General features: G+C 52.1%; 2 protein-coding genes and 1 long non-coding RNA gene across 5 annotated transcripts; 1 reads left to right on the top strand and 2 right to left on the bottom strand.

The window, feature by feature from the left end:
• Positions 1-506: 506 nt before the first annotated feature.
• On the top strand, positions 507-18,560 carry LOC116960910 (C-type lectin domain family 2 member B-like). Its single transcript, XM_042802403.1, has 6 exons — positions 507-742; positions 16,490-16,616; positions 16,742-16,843; positions 16,978-17,147; positions 17,298-17,398; positions 17,575-18,560. The coding sequence occupies exons 2-6, from the start codon at positions 16,496-16,498 to the stop codon at positions 17,687-17,689; spliced, it is 609 nt and encodes a 202-aa protein (XP_042658337.1). The 5' UTR covers positions 507-742; positions 16,490-16,495; the 3' UTR covers positions 17,690-18,560.
• LOC116960909 (C-type lectin domain family 2 member E-like) lies at positions 3,107-9,735 on the bottom strand. 3 transcript variants are annotated; one of them, XM_032989844.2, is made up of 7 exons: positions 8,341-9,735; positions 6,121-6,308; positions 5,576-5,632; positions 5,060-5,152; positions 4,774-4,958; positions 4,556-4,659; positions 3,107-4,166 (listed from the first exon to the last, which is right to left on the bottom strand). In XM_032989844.2, exons 2-7 carry the CDS (start codon positions 6,143-6,145, stop codon positions 4,010-4,012), a joined length of 621 nt encoding a protein of 206 aa, XP_032845735.2. In that variant the 5' UTR covers positions 6,146-6,308; positions 8,341-9,735; the 3' UTR covers positions 3,107-4,009. The 3 variants fall into 3 exon arrangements, with proteins under 3 accessions (XP_032845735.2, XP_032845734.2, XP_032845736.2); XM_032989843.2 differs by lacking the exon at positions 8,341-9,735 and having other exon boundaries at positions 6,121-7,446; XM_032989845.2 differs by lacking the exons at positions 5,060-5,152; positions 8,341-9,735 and having other exon boundaries at positions 6,121-7,446.
• Positions 11,003-15,485, bottom strand: LOC122154367. Its single transcript, XR_006166275.1, has 2 exons — positions 14,961-15,485; positions 11,003-13,202 (listed from the first exon to the last, which is right to left on the bottom strand). It is a non-coding gene; the product is annotated as an uncharacterized LOC122154367 (long non-coding RNA).
• Positions 18,561-18,595: the final 35 nt, after the last annotated feature.

Raw genomic sequence — 18,595 nt, 5'->3', positions numbered from 1 at the left:
TTTTGGGGGGAGCATCTTTGGGTTTTTTTCAGCCCCTTTCCCAAAAGGGATTTTTATTGTTGCATTTTGAGCACTTGCAGGAGCACAAATCCACTTGGATCTCCTGCAAATTTGCCTCTAGAAAGACCAGACAAGCCAATTATGATTTTTTTTTTGTAGCCAAATACAACAGGTTTTGTGCTTCCTCCGTCACCAGCTCTGTTTTTCTCACCTCTCCGCAGTGGGATTGCAGCAGCACCAAGACCCTAAAGAGCTACTAGAAAACACCCCCAAAATTAGCCAGCGCCCTGCAAATTGCGAGCACATCACATCCTTGCTCTTTGCTGCCGGTTAAAAGCAGGTTGGAAATTAAAAAATATAAATATATATTAGTCCCTGCCAGCAACAGCCCTGCTCTGGCACCAGGAGGAGGAGCAGGCTGCTTTCCCCAGTAGAAGATGACGTTCAGGCACCTTCCTTTTTTTAACCCAAAGCTGCTCCACAGCTTGAAAAAGCAGTTTTGCTTTCAGAAGCAGCTCTGTGGGCTGCTGCAGAGGAGCGGAGCGAAGGGGAGGCACGACAGCGAGCGTGGGGTTTTAGCTGTGACTCCAGATACAAAAGCCACCGCCGCTGCCGGCTCCAGAAAGAGGGGGGAAAAAAACCCCACAAAACAAAACAAAAAAAAAAGAAAGAAACCTCTGTCGGCCTGAACTTTAAGACCACAAAGACGTCGATCACCGTGGCGGCTGCGGGAAGCTTCCTGGTAAGTGAATTTTCTCGGTGGTGTGGTGCTGGGCTCCTCCTGCCCTCCTGGGATTTCTGCTCGGTGACAGAGGGGGTTTGGAGGAGCCGACATCCCCGCTGCTGCCGGACCCCTACCCTGCAGGAAAGCACAGGGAAAAAAAGGAATTCCCCGTGTCTTTTCTAGCCGTTTCCTAAGCAGATAGCGGCCAAAACCCAACGCTTTCCTCTCAAGCGGGCTCACTACCCATCTCCATCCTGGGGCAAAGCGATGGCACAAGCAAGTTTCTTTCCCATAGCCTGATTTTCTTGGAAAAAGGGGGGAAAAAAAATACAGCCAACCAGTGAGGACACCCTCCACACAGGGCTTATATGCGCTTGTCTTTTTTTTTTTTTTTTTTTTTTTTTTTTTTTTTTTTCTTTTTGCAGCGGAGTCGTGCACTCTCCTCATCGCTTCAAGCATCTCGCGGGCTTTGCTTTGGGTCCTTCCCTTCCCCAGGGCACCTCTGGGTGCAGCACGGGGAGGAGAGGAGCTGAGCTCCCAGCTCGGGGCTTTTACAAGCTGGTTTGCTGCGGTTTCCCTGGATAAGCCAGGCGGCTTGGGGGTTTTCTCGGCTCCCCTGCTCCCGCAGACACTCGCAAGGTTTTCTCGCTAAGCGGGGCGACGCGGGGAGGGACGTGCCTGCTGACACACAAAGGTGTTAAAAACAGGGCGAAGACCGCAGAAGAGCTGCTTCCACCCTGGCTCCCAGGACGGGTCCTGGTGCAGGTCCCTCGGTGGTACTGGGGCACTAGCCGTGCTGGCTCGGGGCCATGACCCTGACGGGCGTCGTGCTGCGGCTGCTGCAGCGACACGGTGAGGGGCGGTGCGTCCTCTAAAAATGGGGAAAATCTCCCCAAATCCATCACACCCCAGGCCTGGGCTGGAGCGGATTTTTCCTGTATTTTTAGCAAAGGAGCAGCTCCTACCCCCCGGATAACCCCACTGGGGGCAGGAAAGCTGCCAGCTTATCCCCCACGGACACACACAGGCTGATTTATGTGTTGGTTTTTTTTTTTTTTTTTTTTTTTTGAGCCTGTCGGAATTCAGGTCCCTTTCTCCACCCTGACAGCGGCTGTAAAGACCCCGGGGGTCCCTCCTGTCCCCCCCGGCAGCTCCTTGCTCCACCCCCAAGGGCTGCTTTGCGCAGGGGTTTCCACCCCAGCGCTCGCATCCTCCTCTCTCACTGCAGCAGCACGACGGTGCAGGTCAAACCCATCCTCATTTTAGGTGGAAACAGCCCCATCCTGAGCCAGGGCGTGCGGAAGGGGGGGACAACAAGGCCAGGAACATTGGGAAAGCACCCCGAGACCCCCCCTAATCCTCCTCACTGCTGTCCCCCATCCACATCACCCTCTCCCTGCCCTCAACACCTTCCTCCACTGCTCCTCTCGCTTGTCCCCCCATACCAGGGGAGATTTTTCCAGCCCACGTTTCCCCAAAACGCACCTGGAAGGGCTCAAACAGCAGGAAAAAGCCCCTGCGTTCGGCTTTGCTTAAGGTTTGACTTTCCACCAAAAGCTGCGCAACCTCCAGACCGTGGCTGACCTTTCCTTCCTGGCTTGCAAAGCGCCCAAGCCCACGGTGCAAGGCAGGATTTCGGGGAAAAAAAAAAATAATTAAAAAAAAAAAAAAAACAAAACAAAACAAAAAAAAACAACCCAACACCAGAAATACGAGCTCAGAGGAGATTAAAGGAGAAGGGCAAAACCACGGTTTGCTTCCAGGCTCCTCTAATCCCCCCGTCATCTCCAGATCACACTCCCAGCTTCTCCCAAAGCACTCCCTGACCCCTCCAGCCCCCAGTCTGCAACTGGGATGTGTCAAGCTCATCCCAGACCAGACCCCCACGGGCGGGATCGGGTCTCCACCCCACCCGATCGGCCTTAAGACTCCATCCCTCCTTCCGGGGCTGAGCATCAACCAGAGAGGGAAAGAGTGGACGTGGTGGGGTGGTTCCCCCCCTTTCCAGGGGGTCTCGTGAGTGTGTCCCCGCTCCGGGTGCCATAACCACATCCCAGGGGAAGTATTTCCCAGCCCAACGCTCACCGCAGACCCGGCAGCTCCCAAAATCCCTCTGGAGCCGGCGGCAACGTTCACGGGAACAAGTTAAACCAGAGCAACACAGGTCCAGTCTGCTAAAAACAGGGAGAAGAGAGTTTAAAAAAAAAAAAAAAAAAAAAAAGGGGCAATTAAGCTCTTACTCCTAAATTACACCCAAGTGCAAAAGTGGGGAAAATTCAACCTGTTAAAAAGCAAGACCCTGTGGTAATACTTTTTTATTCAGGGGTGCTGTTGCAGCCACAGTGACTCCAGTATATATTAAAAAAAAAAAAAAAAAAACAGTTTCTGATAGAACTAATATTTATTAGACCAAGTAGTACAACACAAATGGATCTGGGGAGGAGAAACAAGTTTTTTGGGGAGCACAGGCTCCTCCAACACAGCTGGAAAAACAAGAGGCAAACGGGTGGTACATTCCCGTGCTCGCAGCTGAGCTGACGACCGCTGACCCGGTTCAAGTTCTGGGGGGAAAAAACCCCTTAATGAGATAAATATGGTTCCTGGGAACACGCCGGCAGGCTGGTGGGCATCACGGTGATCTCCAAGTCGCTGGTGCTGGGTCCCACGAAGGCGGATGCTTCGTACCATGATTTGGAGGGATCAGCTACGCTCCCACATCCGCAGCGTTCCGTGGTGCTGGACTGGTCAGAATGAGGCCATTGGGATTTAAGCCGGCCAAAATACCACAAGGAAAAAAAAAAAAAACAAAACAAAAAAAAAAAAACACCAACAAAAAAACCAGGGCAGACTCTGTGCCAGGCAACTCACAGAGATGACAAAGGCACAGCCCAGAGCAGCGGTTTGGTGGCTTTTCGCTGAAATTGGGGTCTTCTCCCAAGCAATTTGGATTTATTTCTCCACTTTGCATTTCTGCCTCTCACCTCCAGCTCCTCCAAATCGATCAAAGACGCCAAAACCAGCAGGATCGAGCTTTGCAGCGCAGCAGCTGCCGGCAAAGCGGGGAGTTTTCCAAGCTTCTTGAATATTCCCAAGTTTCCCTGCAACTGCAAAAGCTGGGAAGGACTGAAGTGAGGATCCTTTAGTCACGGCTCTGTCATCATCATGGGGAGTTTCTACTTTTGTAAGCTCAACTTGAAATAAATATATATCATCGGGACACTCACTACCATGGTGCGTAGGGTTAACAGCAGCTTGTGGTCAACCTCCTCTGCTGAGGGGGAAATTTCAAGTGACATTCAGAAGGATTTCTGAATCCTTCCGAAGCGCGCTGGGACGTTTTTGCTGGTGGCTGCAGACAGAGTATTTCATCTGGGAGCACTGGTCGCTGTCGATCCCGTCGCCGTTGATATAAGCACATTGTCCACTGCCCCGGACATCGAACCTGCATCGAAACAGCGGAAAGAAAACTCAAAGAGAAGCAAACGGGTTGCTGTCAGCCGCGGGTCAGCGGCCGGGCGTCTCCCAGCCGGGTTAACGGTGCTGCAAGGAGCAGGGACCACCCTTCCCAGCAAACCACCCGGAACAAAAACTGCCTCCCACTCCCCAAAGGAGGGAAGATTTTCAGCCAGGGATGCCCTGCCAGCATCTGCGTCACACAAATCCCCAGGCTGCCGTCCCAGTGCTTTACCTCAAGCAAGAAAAGCGGCATTTAATTGCTCCCACCTCATTAAATTTTTATATATATATATATATATATGTGATCTTGCATTCAACCCCTGGCCCATTCAGCCCAGGGCGTGGATATGATCTCCAGAAGAAGACGGGACGTACAGGTTGTTGAAGAGAGACCCGTTGAACCATTTCCAAGGTCCAAAGCCTTCCCTTCGGAGACCGACCCAGTAACGCGAGGAATTCCCGTAGCGTGAGAGGAAACTCTACAGGAGGGGGGGAGGCAAAAAACCAAACACATTATTTATCTTCGCGCTAATTCCCAAATCCGCTTCCCGAAAGCCACCGGCACACCAGCTCCTCGGGGATTTCTCATTTACCAGCTCCTCCCGGCTGTCGATGGTGGCCAAGTGGGCTCCGAGAGAAAGGCAAGAGGTCTGACTCCGGTTCCAGTCCGCTTCGTCCTCCACGAAGTAAAAGCACTTCTCCCTGTACCCGATCCCGTTTTCCAGGCAGCTGGGGAGGACGGGAGAGGGGCAGGATGGACAGGACGGGCATTTTTTCGCTGGAAAGAAGCGGAACGCGTCTTGGCGTCTTGCGCTGGCGGGTTTTCCCCAGGGGAGGAGGAGATTGAGGCGGTGGGCACCCCCACCCCCAGGCACTTACCCGCCAGCGCGACGATGGTGAGGAGCAACGCCGCCACGACCACGGTGACCCCGATGGGGACCTTTTGATCTTTAATGCACTTGAGGCTAAAACCTGGGGGCAAACCGCGTGGAAGAGGCGCAGCCAGCCAACCCGTGGCACGAAGAGCACCCCAAACTCCCCACGTTCTTTAAAAACAGCCATGAAGCATGGGGTGGAGGAGGGGGGGGGGGGGTGGCAAAGCACAGTGGGGTGCAGGCTCAGTTCGGGGGGTACATCCCAGTGCTTTCATGGGCCTCCGAGGTTTTTTGGGGCTGCCTGGCCTCGCCGCACCCTCTCCAACCTTCTTCATCCGCGAGAGACTGGCACCATCCCCCAGACCCGCAGCCTGGCCTGCCCTGTGCCTCCTGCCACTCGCAAACAGCTCTGCCTTTCCTACATCCTCCTCCTCCCTCGCCCCGGCTGCTTTAAGGAAATTTTAGCTGCCCACGTCAGCCACGGCCTCCAGAACAGCCCCAAAACGAGACCGGTACTTACTGGTCCCTTCCTCTGCTCTCTGATGCGACGGCATCACTGCAGCGGTCGAGTCCTCGCCTGGGCCAAAAGCAAGAAGCCCACGCAAATGCTTTGTTATCTCTATTATACATATACTGGGAGGTTATTCTGTAGGAAAAGCCTGACCTTGGGTATTTTGCCCGCCCCCAAGACAAGGGAGAAAAGCAGCATTTCTCTTCCGTCATCTGGTTTACGTGCACAGCAGGGAGGGAAAACACAATTTCTGCCTGCAGAAAACCAGGATTTGCTTTGTTTTTTTCCAAGCCACCGTTGGTTTTATTGGCTTCTGCCGGCTCTGGTTGCCCTGGGGATGTGTCGTCTCAACTGCTCCCAGACTTCTCCAACTAGAAGGTGTCCTGGGCTCCAATCCCCACGCCAGGACCCTCAGGGTCACCCCAGAGCCCTTCAAAGCCACCTGAGCGTCGTCCCCCCCAGCCCGAAAGCCCCGAAATCACCCCCCTCCTGTCCCCATCGTGTGCGGGGGCAGCTCTTAAAGCCTCGAGGGAAGGGGGACGGAGCTTGTGTACCTGCATCACGAAGAGCTTCGGCCATCCTTGGTGTCACGGAGGGGACAGCAGCAGCTTCTGGGGACAACTCACGCGCCCCCCAACTCCACCAGCAAGAAGGGGAGAGGGGTGAGGGACACCCCAAAACCCCAGCACGGCAGCCGGGTCCTTCTCCGTCCCGGGGCGTTGGCAGGATGCTCCTGCAGCCACTAAAAAAGACAAAAGGCTCCTAAATCCCCGCCCCCCCCCAAACCCCAGTGCTGCTCATCACAGCACTTTTTGCAAAATAATCTCATTTCCTCAAAGCTCCTTTTCTCCTCTTTCCACATCTCAGCCTGCATTCACTCTGAATTCTCGCATCCCAAAACCTCCCACAACTGCATTTTTTCCTACGTTGTTCTGGGGAAATAGTTTTTCTAAATTCTTCGGGGGCTTTGACCTTTCCCTGGACACGGCCTTATCCCAAATCCCACGGCAAACTATTAAACAGATTCATGTCTCTCCTCAGAGAAGCAAAAACCAGCCCCACAGAAGCTATTTGTTGAACATTCGCATTTACAAGAAAAACCTCAATGAAACTGAGCAAAAACCCACCGATGCAAAACAGAAAAATGTGCAGATGCTGTAGCCAAGAAGCCCTTGAAGCTACAAAGAGCTGCTGCTCCTCAAATAGCGCATATTTATTAAAAATCATATATAAAACCCTGACATCAGGTGCGCCCGTTTGATATCAGCTCTGTCAACACGAATTACATCGCCTGCACTGCAGATCTTCCTCAAATATTTTCCAAGGAAGAGCCACCTTCATGTGTTTGCAAAGGTAAAATATTTTTTTTTCCCCAACCACTTGATTTTGAACAGGGTTTAATTAAGGCAGCATTTTGTTACTGTCCCCAACACCTAAAACCAAATTACTCCCAGGCTGCAGCTTGGTGTATTCTGAAGTAAAAAAAAAAGCGGGTGATGGAGGAAGAGGAGGAGAAAAACCACCAAGTGAGGAAGAACAGAGAAACCTGATCATCAAAAAATACTCCCAAACGCACTGGGCTTGTGGGAAATTAAAGGACTTTTGTGTCCCAAAAGGCGCGTCAAAACTACTACAGGCAAACATTGTTCTAGTCCGTGGCCTTGGTAGGAGGAAATATTGCTGCCTGGTGAAATCGGGTCTTTGCAAGTGGCTTGTGGAAATAAATCAACGGTGCTTTTGTCTGGTGCCCAAGGAGTGAGAAATCCACGCAGCAAAGAGAATTGAATTCCTCGTGCCCTGACAACACCCAAATTCTGCTGCAATAAAAAAAAAAAAAAATAAGGGGAGAAAAATCCACTTTTACCTGCAAAAAAGGAGAAAAATCCACATTTCACCTGCAAAAAAAGGTGAAAACCCCACCTTTCACCTGCAAAAAAAGGAGAATCCACCTTTCACCTGCAAAAAAAGGAGAATCCACCTTTCACCTGCAAAAAAAGAAGAATCCACCTTTCACCTGCAAAAAAAGAAGAATCCACCTTTCACCTGCAAAAAAAAGGAAAAAAAGCCACATTTCACCTGCAAAAAAGGGAGAAAAAGCCACATTTCACCTGCAAAAAAGGGAGAAAAAGCCACCTTTACCTGGAAAAAAGGGAGAAACCCCCAGCTTTCACCTGCAGGTGTGTCCCAGCCTGGGGTGAGCTGGAGCCCTGGGGGAGGAAAGCGCAGAGTGCGCAGGGGGGAACATGCTGAGGGTGGAAAAAACCCACCCTGAAATGAAATTAATGGGTTTTCACACGCGAGGCGGCCCCAGTGTCCATCTCCACAGGCTCCCGACTCACCCTCCCCGTGCTCAGAGGAAAAATTGGCTTTTCCACATCAGGTCCCTAGTCCAAACTTGCGGGGAAACTGCTGCTGAATTTGGGGGTCCCAGCCCCTAGGAGCTGCAGGGGGAGGACAGAGGAGCTCTCACTAAATAACCAACTTCACCATGTGTTGTGGTTTTTCTTTTTTTCCCTCTGTGGCAGAGGAAAAACTGGAAATTTCCCCTCTCTGGGCCCCCAGCCTCCATCCAGATGAAGGATTTAAACACACACAGGGATGCTCCCTGCTCCCAAACCCCTTTAACCTGGTAGTACCGGAGCAAGAATCCAATAAATTGGAAACTACCAAAAACATCTAATACCCAACACCAAGGAGCTGCTGAAACGCGCCCTCTCCACGTGCTTTCCATGGTAAATCCCTCCTCAAAATTTACCCCAAAAGCAGATTCCTACCTGGTGTGCAATAAGGCAATCTTAACATCCTCAGGAGAAAATTTGTGTTTTATTCAGGCCTGAGCGCTCCGTGGGCTTTTCCACCTACCAGCAGGTTTAGGTACTTCTCTTTATAGGCAAAAATCAGAGGTAAATACTTTTCCAAACACACTTATTAGACACCGATCGGTTAGTGATTAAAATACATTACAAAACAAACCACAGAATGCTTTTATCACTACGTATGCTCAGGGAAAGGGTCTTCAACCCGGGCAGGGGTCATTCTGCCCTGGGGGGATTGGTTTTTAGTATTGTAATGAAGGTAGTTCTCTCTCAGGACACTTAAAAACTTAGTTACCCTGCCAAATTAATTATTTGATTAGTTGCTTTGTCAGATTATCAAATAATTCACCCTTGACACACCCAACCCCTGGCATTCGTGTTACGATTTTATGATTTACCTATTAACCAGTTAGGAGGAGCAGGGTTTGATCTCCTAAAATTTTTATCACTAATCAGAGTCATCTCAGCGACAGTTCTCAGTCTTGCTCGACCAACCTTTATGGCCATTGTCCCCATATATTCTGTAACAGAATATATTTAATTTAATGTAATAGAAGTATTTAATTGTCCCCATGTATTTTGCAACAGTGGCTACCGTCAGATTTGATGTAGAACGAACTATTGTCTCTGGCCAGCTGCAGGTGTGGGCTATAACCACATCAATTATCTAGAACCGCCTGCAAATGGGAAGCGTGTTGCATCATTCCGAGCAGCACTGTTGCCTTCAGAACCCCCTTCTCGCTGTTCCTGGTTTTTTTTTTGGTTTTTTTTTTTTTTTTTAAATTAATCTCCCACCCTCCTCCCTCCCCCAAAGCCAGGTGGGGAGAGTGGCATCCCAAACCCCTGCCAGGCTCTGCCAGGACTCGGGGAGAATTGGAGCAAAGCCACTTGCTTACAAGACCCCAGCTGCCCTTCAGCATCACACTTTTCCTTAAATAGAGCCTGATTCAGGCAGGTTTGGAGCTTTTGCTGACTGTGTTGGAGGGGATTTTGGCTTCCAGCACACCAGGGCAAGAACGGTCCCTTTAGCAGGGTTTAAAAGAAGGGTATGTTTGGCAGGGTTTAAGAATGGTATGTTTGCCAGGGTTGGCAGGGTTTCCAGAACTGAAATCCGCCTTTGGGGCGGAGAGTTCTGTTTCAGCTGCCTTAGGAGTTTTATTTTTAAAGCTCAGCCCTTTTATGAAAGGATGACCTGACATCTGATCAGCTGAGCTGAGGACACCCGGGTTTTAAAATTAGCCCTGTAAAATCACTGCTTAATGCACGCAGGATAAAAGAAGGAGGTGGGAAGGGGAATAACCCCATCCCCGAGATTCAGGCGGGAGAAGCTGGGGTGTCGAGCCCCGCGGCAGCGAACAGGTAACAGCCTTCGATTTGGGAGGTGCAGGGTGTTGGGGGCATCAGGGCTGCCCAGTGGCTCCTTCATCCTCCCCGGGCAGCTCCAAGCTCCCGAGGAGCAAAGTCTTTCTGACCAGGGCTGGGCCGCCCTTCAATTTGCTTTATTTCCCCCCTAAACCAGCAGGAAAACTCCCGTGCCCTGCCGTGTTACAGCGAATCATGTGCATAAGGTTATTATCTTTTAATGATAATGCATGAATTAATATCTATATTGTTATAAAAAACAAAGACTAATTCATATTAATTAATAATAGTAATGATGATATTATCTTGTAATGATAATATTATTGTGATGTATTAATAACTAATGATAAGGTTATGACCTTTTAATATTATATTAACATTAATCAATAATCTTAATGATGAGGTTATGATCTTTTAATGATTTTTATGATTAAGGAATCATGTTAGCAGAGAGGATACACGTTTCTAGTGCAAGACGGAGGGACTGCTGAGGGAAGGGGGGGTTTTCCTCAGCATCCCCCCAGCCCCTCTCGCCCCTCAAAAAGGGTCTGAGGGAGCGGGGAGAGCCGGGGGGCTGCTGGGGTTGGGGTGTCCTCCAGCCTCTCGTGGGGCGTGGGTGGGGTGGGGGGGTGAAAACGGCCGCGTTTGCCCCAAAAACTCCGCGACAGGCGGCAGAAACGGGGGGGGGGGGGGGGGGGGGGGGCGGAAAAAAGGCACTTCGAGATGGCGGGGAGTCTCGGATTCCTCTCCTGACGCTCGGGTGAGGCGGTCGCTCTCACTCTCATTGGCTGCTCCGCCCGCCGCTCCTCGTTCTTGCGCCGCTGATTGGCCGAGCGCCGTTAAGCGGGAGTGTAGGGAAGATCTCAAGGGGCGGAGACTTCCGGGTTCTCGCGTAGGTGCCGGGCCCGGCCCGGCGGCCCGGGTTCCCTCCGCCTTTCGCTGCCGAGCGGGGAGAAGCTGTGGTGAAGGGGGCCCGGCGGGGCTCCGCGGAGGGTTCGAGGCTTGTCCTCCTTCTCCCTGGGGTTCGGGCTTCTTCCCCTGGGACCGCTGTGGGAGGAGGAGGAGGAGGTGATCGTAACGAGCCGAAATAGTGATGCTGGGACTCACTGGGTGATGCTGGAAGCCCAGCCAGGGGAAGGAGCCGCTTTGCAAACTGGCGCGGGACGCTTCCCACTGTTGCTGGCGTGGCGACCTGGTTCAGGAACGGCACGGCGGGCGATCCCCGGCCGCTCGGGCCATCTGCTCACAGACACCGATGTGGTGGACGGCAAATGGCGTTTTATTACTGAATGACACAGCTTTATATGGCTTGAGTTTACAACATCACTTCCATCTGCTTACATCATGAACTAAAGACCATAGGGAGAGGGGTCCTACCTTTCCGTACAGCGCGGTATCTTCCGGCCGCCAGACCCTAACTACCTACATTTCCCCCCTCCCTATGCACGACTAAACTAACTAAAATAGAAAAACATAGGAAACTTAAATGAAAACATAAGGCACAGTGGACAGGTGGAAATTAGAGGGTAACTAGTAATAACGGGGTGCTATTTAGGGTAACTAAGGATAATTGGGAGTAACACAGAGTAAACGTGTTCTTAAAGCAGTTGTTGGCGTTCTACCAACATAATGTTAACCTTCTCTAGCTGGCTTTTGATGAACGACACAAGCTTATTTAGTATACAGGGTCCAAAGATCAGTGCCACCATGATCATTACGACTGGCCCTGTCAAGGTAGGTATCAGGGTGGTTAGCCATGGCGAATGGTTGAACCATGATTCAAACCAGCTTTGTTGTGCCTCACGTTCCTTTTTCCATTTTTCTAATCCTTCTTGCAATTTGGCCATAGTGTCTCTCACTATTCCGGTGTGGTCCGCATACACACAACACTCTTAGTGCAGCGCACACTCCCCCTTGTTGTAAGAACATCAGGTCTAATCCTCTTCGATTTTGTAACACTACTTCAGACAATGATCTAACTGATTGTTCTAATGCAGTTACTGATTGTTCAATTCCAGCCAAGTCCTCATCTACTGCCATCCTCAAGGCGTTAAATTCTTTACTCTGTTGCACCAAGGATGCTACTCCTGTACCTATTCCCGCACCTCCTATGAGCAGTAGAGTGGGCACTGTTATTGCTGTAAAGGGTTCTCGTTTTGACAGATGATGTTCGGGGGTGATATGTGAGTTGTAGACAAAGTCGTCGGAATGGTAATAAATCTTGGGGACTATTGATATCTGGACACAATACTCTGAGGATTCGTTAAAGTTTTCCAACGACAAACAAGGTGTAACTCCAATAGTAGAACAAATCCACTTGGCATTTTGGGTCGGTATTAACCACTTTGCTGAGACTTTATATTGTCTCTTACTAAAACACAGTTGTTCTTTATGCTTTGGGACTTTGCCTACACACAAGCCCCTTCCCACTACCTGTGTCAGTGTAATGCCTTGCTTTTCTGTATCCCATATGCAGCGGGCCGGATTTGTCCCATTTGACTGCATAGGTATGTCAACTACCCCTACGGCCTCATAAAAAGGTGGTTTTATTCCGTAGCACAACCAGCAATGTTCCGTAAGGTTTGGGTTAGTTTTGTTCAACACTTGGTAGCTAGCTTGCATCATTTTCCAGAGAGGATTTCCATAAGGGATTTTGGTGGAGCGTGTTGTTACCGGTGTGGTAGTACATTTTGCTTTTGATGTTTTCTGGTTGTTAGTCCCTTTAGTTGGGAAGACTTGACTGGGGATAGTCAGAGCTACTTCGTTAAAAATGCTCGGCTGGGGCCTACTGGCAGTGTATCATTCAGGACAACTTCCTTTTTTATGAGGATTAAGCCACCTCTGTCTGTTCCTGGTTCTGTGTACCTTATTCCCCAAGTTTTCCCAAGTAGCCAACTATCCTCTTGGGGCTCGGTAACATTTAAGAAGAGGTAGCGGCAGTTTCCACGTCCTTGCCATGCTTGTGGTGGAATGCACCCATATGGACCCCACTGGACTTTTAGGTATTTGTCTCTACCGCTACCCGGTATCCAAGCAGGGGCTACGGTTTCACATCCCCAATAACTACAGTAGTATTGGTTAGGGTAGTTACAATACCCCTTCCCAGGATTCGAGCTAGGACACATATAAAATCCCATGTATTCCCAACATCGGTCTCTCGGGACAAGCTGACACAGAGAGGCATTAAAACTTGGCGCGCCTGATGTTATTTGAGTTGCGATAACTTGGGGGTCCTCTGGTCGAATGAGGGACCATTTAAATGGCTGCTGGTGAAAGCGACTCGATTGTACCTGTCCTATGGTGACAAGCTCTAAAATCAAAATCGCACAAAGGCATCGCAGTCGTCGCTTGGTTCCTGCCAATGCGGGGCTCCCAGGCGTAGATGGGGCGCCTGCTGGCTCATCCGCTTTTTCTGCCACCGGGGTGTACGGGTTATGGGGGTGTCCGAAGATCTGGTCCTGTAAACAGAAACTCACGGTTTTCATTAGTTTTGTTAGGTTTATTCTGAAGGTCCGGTTTAATAGACTTAAGCGGACACCATTTAATTCTACCATCTTTTCTGACCGCAGCATACCCTCGCCCTGTTAGAACTAACTTCCCCCCTTGTTCCCAGTCTCCCAGCTCATTTCTAACTACGACCGACGGGCCTTTTGCTTCTACGGGCAGGGTCAAGGAGTCGACCGCCGCCTGGAGACGATCTACAAATTGCGTAAAGGTCTCACTTTCGTTTTGCTTTATTGTGGACCATGGCGATGGCTTGGTGACAACTCTAGAGGCCACACGAATAGCTTCTCTGGCCGCACGAGTGGTTGTCGTAACTTCATGGGCCCGCAAGCCTTGGGCTTGTGCATGGGGGGTGATCATCGTTGGGTCTGTACCCATTAGCCGCTGCAGGCTGGAGCCGTGTAGCGGATGGTCCGCTCCGGTTACTCGGGCTAGTTGCTTCGCACAGTTGTCCTCCCATTCTTGTTTAAAAACCATCATCCCTGCCCCGTCGAAAATCAAATCTACAAGTTTGCTTTATATCGAACGGGAGCATGTCGTCTCCCCCGAAAACTCCGTCTATGAGGGTGGAAACCATGGCAGAATTAAGCCCTTTGTCTGCGATTGCTTTAACAATTGCTTGTATATCCTTAGGATTTATTGGCGAGTGGACCCTTTGTCCCCCGTCCGTCACTCGGACTGGCAACGCTAGTGTGGCCGATGGGGCCCAGTCGGCACACGCTATCTTTATTTTTCTCCGATCCGCGAGGGGAATTTTTCCCCTCGTAGTTCCTCTTTATTGCGAATGGGGATATTTTGGCTTTTGGCTCTGTCTGTCTCTATTTCCTCCTCTTCTGAACTTGAATCAATTGCGCGCCACTCGCCCCAGGTACTATCTGACCCGCAGTCGGAACTCGACTGACTGGTCACTTCCGGATTCCAGGGCCTGTTTGTCGGGCTCTGGCCCCGCCCACTTCCCTTGTGGGCGGGCCGTTCCCTCCCCCTCAGCTCGCCCCGCCTCCTACGGGGCGGGGCCTTTGCCTTATAAGGGCATTTTTGCACACGGTCGCTCGGGTTGGGTCTCCGCCCCTCGCCCACGCTCCCCTCCTCCCCCCGGGTGCCCCCGCCGCTTTTCCCTTTCTGATTCTTCTCCCCCTCCCGTTTGTGCGCCCGTATCGGTTTTAGTGCTTCTTCTTTGTTCTCTCCGGGGGCACCTTCGCCCCGCCCTTCCCCTTCCTGCTCGGCGCCATTTCTGGGGGCACATAAGGAGGTGGTCTCGCCCGGGCGTGCTCAGACTCCGAGTTCTCTGCGGCACTCCTGGCCTCCTCGAGGGATTTGCCCCCGAAGGATTTTGTTTGATTTTTTTGCCCCTCCGCTAGCGGGACGGGGTTCGGGGGCTGGGGGGTCTGCAGGCTCAGCGGGATTGCCAGCAGCGCGGAGTCTGCGTGGCTGCCCCGACTCCTAATTTCGGGGTAACCTTCAAACGGTCCCTTGCCACCCTCCAGGCATCCTGCTCTTGTATGGCCTTTTGTACGACTCTTCCCCATGATTTAAGATTTTTCCCACAACCCGAAGACGTCGTCTCCTCAGCTAACACTTCAGTGCATTTATCCCGCACATCTGGGTGGAGAATACCCCCCAATGACCCCAATTTGTAAAAGCCTCGCAACTGCCAGGGTAAAATCTTTGGCTTTACAATCAACCCCCCACTGCTTATGTATTTGGGATACGACCTTCACAAGGGCTTCCATCCTCCTTGGTGGTCCTGCTCCGGGAGCGTCCTCCCCTGACCTCCCCCACCGGGCTGGTCCCGCCGCTCCAGCCGCCGTTCACCCGAATCCAGGGGACGATTCCCGGGTTTCGGCACCTCTTGTCGCCTATCGCTGGCGTGGCGACCTGGTTCAGGAACTGATGTGCGGAAAACAGACTCCACAATCTGACAGATTGTAAAGCAGGTATGTTTACTCAGCGGTGGGCACGCAGGGGATCGCGCCTCCCAATGTGTGCCACCATATGGCGCCGTTGCCTTAGATTTCTAGAGCAAATGATTACATATTCCTAATATTTCGCAATACGCCTACACATATGCATCACCTATCCCCGCTTCGTATTAAAGTTAGCATTTCCATAATCTCCTCCCAGTTGAGTCTGTGCAGTGAGTTCCTTTGGTCCTAGGCAGGGGTTGTGGGAGGAAGGATCTCCTCTTCCTCAGGGCTGAGCTTTTCACTGCGAATTCCTGCGCAGTCTCCTGGACTGCAGAGCAGGTTTGTGCCGGTTGCGGGGTGATCTTCTGCTGACACCCACTTACTTAGGGGTGGAGGGGGCTTTGTACTTAAACAGGAGATAGTGGTTGAGCAACACAAACACAGCAATATCTATCTCCTACAAGCTAAGCAAACTCTTATCTCGACTATTTCCCTCCTCATCCCCTTCTTGCTGTTCCCACATTAACCCTTACATCCCCTGTTCCTATCTAGGCCCTGTATCAGGAACGGCACGGCGGGCGATCCCCGGCCGCTCGGGCCATGTGCTCACAGACACCGATGTGGTGGACGGCAAATGGCGTTTTATTACTGAATGACACAGCCTTATATAGCTTGAGTTTACAACATCACTTCTGTCTGCTTACATCATGAACTAAACACTATAGGGAGAGGGGTCCTACCTTTCCATACAGCGCGGTATCTTCCGGCCGCCAGACCCTAACTACCTACATCCCACCTCCCCTTTTCATGTGCCAGCTGAGCGGGTTCTGCTTTTTTTGGCTGCTGAGTCTCTGCGTGCCGGGATGGGCAGGTTGTGCTGTCGGGAGAAGTAGCCGAGAAGAAGCTTTGCTCGGCACCCCCCGCCCCGTTTTCTCCCACCACCCCCGAGGTAATTGCGTTGGCAGCCCCTCGATGCCTCCAAAGCCTCGAGGTGTTGCCCCTTGCCCGGCCCGGGGTGCTGGTCGTGCCCCCCAGCAGCTGGGGGGAGCGGAGCGGGGCTTTGCCGAGATGTTGGTGTGTCCCTTGGCCCCCGGGGGGAGCAGGGCGAGGGCAGGATTTGCTAACTTGTCATTCCTGAGCCATGCTGCCACCTCAAGGATGAGGCTTCCGTTTTAAAGAAATTACCCGATGGCTGCCAACTACCAGAATAATATTTGGTTTGGGTTCTGTGTTCCCTACGATCTCGTTTCGGGATGGAGCCAGCTGCTCTGCTCGCAGGATTGATGCCTCGGGCGTGCGGCTCCTGCTTGTGGCAAGCAAAGAATTCCACTTTTCAGCGTGCCATGGGACAAGGGGAAGAGAACAACCACTCCTCCGTCAACGGGAACGTGGAGGAGCCCCTGAGGCCTGAAAACGGAGGGAAATCTCCCAACTATGGGCACCCAGACCAAAGTCACACTCCGGGTGAGTGCGGGGTCACCTCTTTGGTGTGCAGAGGGGACAGTGGCAGTGTCACCCCCACGAGGGCTGGGGCTGGGCAAGCACCGTCCTCACTGCAAGGGGCTTTTTTTTTTTTCTCTTTTTTCCAGGCAGGTGTTGCCTGCTCCAACAAGTGATGGTCCCGGTGGTGATGCTGGTGGGGTTTGTGGTTCTGCTCCTGGCTTTGGCCACGGCTGTCGCTGTGCCGGCGGGTAAGGGGGGGAGCGCGACTGCCTCGGGCTGGGCTTGGATGTGTGAGGACCGTGGGCTGGTGGGGAGAACATGGGGGGGGGGGGTGTGCCAGCCCCTCAGGAATCCTCAGACCTTCTCCCCTTTTTCTCCGCAGCAAAAAGCAGCGAGTGTTCCGCCGCGGTGCTGGGCTGTCCCAGTAGCTGGGTTGGATACGGAGGGATGTGCTATTACCTCTCGCAGGAGGAGGGGAGCTGGCAGTGGGGCCAGGAGCGGTGCTGGGCGCTCAACGCCTCGCTGGCCGTGCTGAAGGAGCCGTGGGAACTGGTGAGTTGAGGGGCGAAGGGGGGGCGGGGGGTTTGGGGTTGGTGCTGGGCAAGCAGAGCTGGTTGAGCTCCTTGGAGCAACCCCCGGGCTGGGAGCCGGGGTTGGCAGCAGCTCCTGGCCTGGCAGTTTCTCTCTTTCCTTCCTTCCCAGGAGTTTCTCAGGCACCTCAAGGGCAACGTGGAATACTGGCTCGGGCTGCGGAGACGGGGCCAGAACCTGGAGTGGGTGGATGGCAGCAGCTTCAACCAGACGTGAGTCCTGTCGCGAGCTGCGGCTGCGCCAACACTGTCCCGCCGTGGCCGGGTCCTTGGTGGGACGTGTCTGCTGGGACCGTCCCTCGTGTCAGCCCTTGTCGTCCCCCCCCTCCTGCTGGAAGGGACGGGGGACAACCTGAGGATGATGGCCGTGTCTGTCTGTCTTGTTGCAGGTTCAAGGTGCGGGGCCGAGAAGATTGTCTGGTTTTGGATGACGGTTATTTGACGGCCGCGACCTGCTCGCAGCTCCGGCCGTACCTCTGCAGCAAACCCTCAGCTCTGCTGTGAGACGCGACGGGGGAAGGAAAGGACCTTCTCGGAGCTGGGGACTCCCCAGCTTCCACATTCCCACCAGCACAGGGAAGGGGCGGGATGTCCTTCCCTCAACTGCTGCTCTGAGTTGCTCCTGATCTCAGCGCTGACTCGCTGCCAGCTCCGAGACGTGAACATCACGGAACCTGACGTGTGTCTGCCTGGACTGGGGACCTTGGGCCGTACATGGTGCAATTTCTGTCTTAATCGGGAACACCCCAGGGCTCCCCTTGCTTTTTTTTTTTTTCCACAGTTATCTCTTCTTGATTTTTTTTTTTTTTTTTTTTTTTTTAATTCTGCTCCGGTGCCAAAATCTCAACCAGGGCCCCTGTGCAGGGCATGGAGCCAGGTTGTGAATCAGCCCTCTGGCACCCCTGGGAGCTCCAGGTGCTGACACAGTTTTATTGAAATATACTTGAATTAAAACACCTCAGACTCCCCTGGGCGTCCCTTCTGTTCTGGAAGGTGCCTGCTCACGGCAGCCCTGTCCTTCCCCAAATCCTGACCCCCTCAGGAAGGTGCTGCAGGAGCCTCAGGAGCTGCCCTGGGCACTGGGGACGAAGCTAATTGGGGTGGGGGGTGAGCAAACCCTCCCCACGTCCCCTGCGGTGCTCCCAATCTGTCCTTATTCATATTTATAGAGAAATGTATTTATAATGTACCCTATATGAAGCTCGTGTGAATATTCTTATTTTCAAATCTCTGCTGTGTGAAATCACCTTTTATTGCATCATGTCAATCCTTTGTTGTCTAACGCTAAAACTTAACCTTTGATCTACCTGAAAAATACTTTCTAAAGCACTGTCCTTAATTATTTATATTATATTGTAACTGTGATATAAACTTATGACTGCTTGAGATACTTTTCTTTGTGACACTGAC

This window comes from Tyto alba, unplaced genomic scaffold, assembly GCF_018691265.1.
Source record: "Tyto alba isolate M040663 unplaced genomic scaffold, T.alba_DEE_v4.0 Super-Scaffold_100000100064, whole genome shotgun sequence".
Lineage (NCBI taxonomy): Eukaryota > Metazoa > Chordata > Aves > Strigiformes > Tytonidae > Tyto > Tyto alba.
This window is presented reverse-complemented; position numbering and strand designations above follow the sequence as displayed.

Bases quoted from the DNA above. Each gene is read 5' to 3' on its own strand.
- LOC116960909 (XM_032989844.2), bottom strand. From the start codon at position 6,145: ATGGCCGAAGCTCTTCGTGATGCAG. The intron at 5,633-6,120 runs GTACACAAGCTC...CTTTTGGCCCAG, and splicing joins CGAAGCTCTTCGTGATGCAG to GCGAGGACTCGACCGCTGCA. The intron at 4,959-5,059 runs GTAAGTGCCTGG...GCTTCTTTCCAG, and splicing joins CACCATCGTCGCGCTGGCGG to CGAAAAAATGCCCGTCCTGT.
- LOC116960910 (XM_042802403.1), top strand. From the start codon at position 16,496: ATGGGACAAGGGGAAGAGAACAACCACTCCTCCGTCAACGGGAACGTG. The intron at 17,148-17,297 runs GTGAGTTGAGGG...CTTCCTTCCCAG, and splicing joins TGAAGGAGCCGTGGGAACTG to GAGTTTCTCAGGCACCTCAA. The intron at 17,399-17,574 runs GTGAGTCCTGTC...GTCTTGTTGCAG, and splicing joins GGCAGCAGCTTCAACCAGAC to GTTCAAGGTGCGGGGCCGAG.